Source organism: Anarrhichthys ocellatus, unplaced genomic scaffold, assembly GCF_004355925.1.
Source record: "Anarrhichthys ocellatus isolate YVR2014 unplaced genomic scaffold, GSC_Weel_1.0 scaffold3805, whole genome shotgun sequence".
Taxonomy (NCBI): Eukaryota; Metazoa; Chordata; class Actinopteri; order Perciformes; family Anarhichadidae; genus Anarrhichthys; species Anarrhichthys ocellatus.
The window spans coordinates 1-5,204 of record NW_022283779.1 but is presented as its reverse complement, the minus strand read 5'-3'; the positions used below and the strand labels follow the sequence as shown (position 1 = coordinate 5,204).

Here is a 5,204-nt window from a genome sequence, read left to right as displayed (position 1 = left end):
ACTTAAACAGACACATGCGGGCTCTGGTGGTTCACTCCGGTTGTTTGCTTGTACCTGATGAACTGTGAGACTAAACGAGTAGAACTTAGTGTGACCTTTCGTGCCGAGGCTTCGAAGCTTGTGTCGAGTAATCCAGGAAGATATGTATGAAGCGCGTGTCGAGGCTTGTGTCGATGACGTATGTGGTGACGTTCGAAGCCTCGCGAACCAGCCGTACCACGTGACTGATTCAGGCAATGGTTCACGGGTTTGGCGTGCGATTCGAAATAAAAGGGGCAGCGAAACGCAATGGATCCCCGGTCACATTTTGTGTACTTCGGACTTTATTGCACGTTTGTTTACAAACTACTCGAGCTTCTTCTTTCTGCGATGGAACCAGCAAGAAAGAGGAGATTTCCCCCTGTCTGGGAACATTTTGAGCTGATCTCATAATCAGCCCAGCACTGTGGAAAAGTTGATATTTTTAAATAAAAATGAATAAAATGTTCACATGTTACGTGTTACATGTTGTCCCTAGTAACCTAAGCACAGTCACAAACCACCACAAGTACATTAGACTGTGGCTCAATGAGTAGAGAGGGTTGTCTGGTAACAGCAAGATCAGCAGTTCGATCCTTAGTTGCTACATATTTTATGCCGACTTGTACCTGAGCAAGACACTGAACCCCTAACTGCTGCTCCCCGGGCACTTCTCAGCAGCCCAATGCTCCCAAGAGGCCGAGTGCAGTTACCGGAGGAAGCAGGGTAGACGTCAGGAGGGACGTGAGCGAGCGAGCCAGGCGACTTTCCTCGACCACCAGCTTAGTAACCTTTTAAGAGAGAGCTGGTTTACTTGTTAGCCCTGTATCGGGGGTTGAAACTCCCAGATCTAACAGTGTGTACATTTCCTGCATCATATGCTCAACTGTCTTAGTGATAACAAGACTTGGAGCCACTGGTTTAATCATTAAACATTTATTGTGATTAAATGTAACACACTATGTTTTTAAGGTAAAATCTTGATATGAAAAATGTCCAGTATAACTATAGATGTCATTTAAGTGGAGAACTTCATCCAAGTTAACCAGAGACCTCCACACCCGGTTCCTTTGATCGGTTCCCTTTCACCAGACCAGTGAGTAGTCAGACACACCTGAGAGATCCTCACTCTATTCAGTGTATTTATCATAGATAACGCTCCAAAAGCTTGAAGAATAACTTGATATTGTTAAATAATTGTTTTAATCAATACATACATGACACATGCATAGTTACAAAATACTGCAGAGACAAATAACATAATCTAAATTGTTGTGTAGCGTTATCTTAGCTGAAAAAAAAGAAGCTTATTTTGGAGTCGGTATCAGCCTGACAGATTTGAGCCGATCTGTTGAGTTTTTCCTTCAGCCTCGTTCATTTCTGCTGCTCTAACCGACACACTTGTGATTTTTTACATAACAGAGCCGAGTGAATCTTTTGTCGCAAACTGTACAACTAAGTGGTTTCTCCCCTGTGTGGACAGTCAAGTGTCGTTCCAGATCTCCCTTCTGTGTGAACTTTTTACTACAATATGAACAACTAAATGGTTTCTCCCCCGTGTGGACAGTTAAGTGTCGTCTCAAATGTCCCTTTTGTGCAAATTTTTTACCACAGACTAAACAATTAAATAGTTTCTCCCCTGTGTGAGTAGCCAAGTGTCGTCTCAGATTTTGCTTTAGTTTGAACGTTTTACTACAAACTGAACAACTAAATGGTTTCTCCCCAGAATGAACAGTCAAATGTGTTCTCAGATTAAAATCATGTGCAAATCTTTTACTACAAACTGAGCAACTAAACGGTTTCTCCCCTGTGTGGACAGTCAAGTGTCGTCTCAGAACACTTTGTCGAGCAAATCTTTTGCCACAAACTGAACAAAGAAATAGTTTCACTCCTGTTTTGGACTTGGTGTGTTTCTTCAGATGTCTCTTGTTAAAGCTTCCAGCACATTCAGAGGAGCTGAATGATGTATTTCCAGTATTACAGTCCATATCACTTACAGGTACTTCTGACTGAGGTTCCTTAGACTCCTCCCAATCTCTACTGTCGTCAGTCTCAGGTTCAGAATAGTTTAAAGTTTCATGGGCAGCCGGTTGTAAAGGACTATCTGGATCTGATTTCCTGGCAGGTTCTGATCCTCCACAGTCCTCCCCATAAGACTCCGTTTTAAAATGATCAGCTTCTCTGGTTTCCCCAGTTTGTCTTTGATGAAGCTGTGAGGACTGAGCTTCCTCTTCATCATCTTCACTCTTCACAGGGACAGGAGTGAATGGGAAATTGATATCAGCCTCCTCCAGCCATTGAAGCTGCTCTCCCTCCTGACTGGTCCAGAGTTCCTCCTGTTCCTCTTTAATGTGGGGGGGCTCTGGGTCCTCCTGGTCCAGACTGGAGCTCCACTCCTGCTGCTCAGGGGGAACCACCTCTCTTCTCATCAGCAGTTGCGGGACATCTGTGGAGACAAAATGAAAAACATACAGACGCTTTAGAAAAACTGTAGTTTAATGTTAACACTTATTCATTAGTTAAAAGATCAAAATGAGCTCCACCAACAACTGTCAAATTCTTATTTTGCATTAATGCACGAGTAATAGTAATCTCACGACCTAATGGTTAACAGTACAACAGTCAGAGAGCAAAGACCGGTAGCAGAGTCACGTCCTTTGGCCAGGAGCAAAGCTTAGTCCACTGCTCCGCCGGCCCCTCCTGGGAACCAACAGCAGGCTGTCGGTGGTCCAGGGCCTGCTGGAGGGAAGAGAGGCACGGGAAAACCAACACCTGGGATGGCAGGGAGCAGACTGTCGGACCCTGCTCCAGTAAAGATGTTTTCTAAAGGGGGTCTGGGGCTTGAAAACACCCCTTCCTCTACCCATGCTTCTCCAGCCCACAATAACCCTCCTTCTCACGAGCATGATCGTTTTAACCCCCCCAGCACAAGGGGTGACAAGTCCTCCATTAAGTTGTAAAGTGCTCTCAACCTCCTGGGAAAGGCAGACCCCTGTACCCATGACCTAAAACGAAATTAAGAAGCATCACTATTTTTTTGCATCACTATTTCCTAATAGTCCATTTACAAAACATTATTGAGAACATGTCTTCAGTTTTCAAATCCGTTAACCATCTGTATTGTTTGTGGTCCAAACTATGTCTTGTTATGAAGTATTTTAACAATAAAGTCATACAAATACAAACTTTGTAAATATAAGATTAAGTTGTGATGAAAACCTACAGAACCATTTTCTTATTAGTCTACAATATCGTGCTTGGTATCAAAGGGAGCTAGAAATTCTGAGGTTTTGTAATGCTCCTGAACTCACCTTGCATTGAATCATAACGACTGCTGTCAACGGGGAAACTATGCAGTCAAACTTTACACTTTACACTTTACATTTTACCGTCATGCTGTAATAAATCTAGTCTTTCACCAAGGACTACGTTATTTTCACCCAAAACTGCAGATACCTCAGAGCACTGTGGGCCTTTGCAATCTCCATGTATCTGCCTGTATAGCATGGAGCTCTGTGGTCATATGAATACTGATCAATATTTATTGTGTTTATTCATATTTTAACGTACACAACTTCACGTCTACGGTCGTGGTACTCTGCTGGAAAACAATGGATTTCACCCTCTGGGTTGGGGGTGAGTCACTGCCACAATCAACGGAGTTCAAGTATCTCTGGGTCTTGTTCGCAAATGAGGGTAAAATGGAGCGAAAATGGACAGGCGGTTCAGTTCGGATTCAGCAGCAATGCAAGCGCTGTACTGAACCGCTGTGGTAAAGAGGGAGCTGATCCGGAAGGCAGACTGAACCGGCTAGCGTCTATGAGTGGCAGATCTTTCTCTTTGGTACCACTCGCAGTCCTTGAAGTGCCATATATAACTTACAGCTCCATTTGAAAAGTTTACAGCCAAGTAACGAGAACATTTATCAGTCCGTCCTTCAATCCTTCTGTGTGGTCAATTGTGTATATAGCCTTCCCTCTGCTAATGAGGCGAAGAATCTCATACAGCATATGCTCCCTTCTGGCCAAAGGTGGGTTTGAGATCTGACATTGGGTTAGCAACAGTCCTATGGTTGATCAACATCTGCCCCCAGACGGACGGTCTGCCTCCTCAGAGCTTTGGCTAAAAGATCAGTAAAGTATTCTTCCCCGACTCTCAAGAATGTATACAAAGTCCAAACCAGCTGACATGATCCAATGGATTTACTCAACCCTTTCATGACCCTTGTTGAAAGTTCTGGTGGATGAGGGAGCAGAAGGGGGACGGCCCCAATCCTTCATTCAAACATTAAGTCAGCCTGGAAACCCCAACCCTAACCCTTGGAAGAGTAGCTCCCCGACCTGGATAAGATTAGAATCCCATGCTGCTACTAACCATCAGAAAAGGCACACAGCTTATTTGAGTAAGGTGACTGAGCACGACAGTCTAACCAGGCCTTTGTTATGGCCCGCTTTAGACTAGAACCCAAAATGCCAGCCCATAGTACCTTGCCTTGAGTGTATGTGCTGCCCTTACCGGAGCCCAGCTGCCCGAACTGCTGCAAACTGCAAAATCTTTGTCACTATCCGGATAACACAGATCTTGCAGCTTACTAACTGTGGATTGGAAGTATGTTTCATCTGCCTTGAACTCAGCGGATGAGCTTTCCAGAGGCAACAGGCTGCTCAAGCTAGTAGCTCCCAGTCGCTGGGCCACAGGACCTCCTATCCAAGCGAAGATGGCACCACAGTTAAGTTCTGGCAAACCATTTCTGGACTCAGTATATAAAATCAGCATTGGCTGTGCCAGCCTCATCTGCCCTACCACCTGTTGTCCACAAGAAATCCCAAATTAACTGGATTCTTGTGTCTCATTTTGCCTGTCATACGGTTAACCCTCTGAACCCCAAAAGCAGTTTCGGGCCGTTTTTCGCTCCTGTCACATAGTTCTCTCTGTGGCCTATGGAAACAGCACAATCGTGTTTAGAAGTAGAGCGAACTCAAACATGTCTTATGTGCTGTATAACTCAGTTATAATGCCATCAATCATAACATTTCTCTGATAATTAATTTAAAAAAATTGAAAAACACTGGAATCTATACATCCAACATTTCTCCAAGTGTCCACAAGAGTTACTAATATTAGAAAAAAGGAGAAGCTTCTTACGGTGATAAACGGTGTAATTTTGGCGAATACTCACGTGAAGA

General features: G+C 44.0%; 1 protein-coding gene across 1 annotated transcript; it reads right to left on the bottom strand.

Annotated features, from left to right (window-relative positions):
• Positions 1 to 463: 463 nt before the first annotated feature.
• LOC116379151 (gastrula zinc finger protein XlCGF57.1-like) lies at positions 464 to 5,198 on the bottom strand. The gene has a single exon (XM_031841083.1). The coding sequence runs from the start codon at positions 2,445 to 2,447 to the stop codon at positions 1,407 to 1,409; it is 1,041 nt and encodes a 346-aa protein (XP_031696943.1). The 5' UTR covers positions 2,448 to 5,198; the 3' UTR covers positions 464 to 1,406.
• Between the last annotated feature and the right edge of the window lie 6 nt (positions 5,199 to 5,204).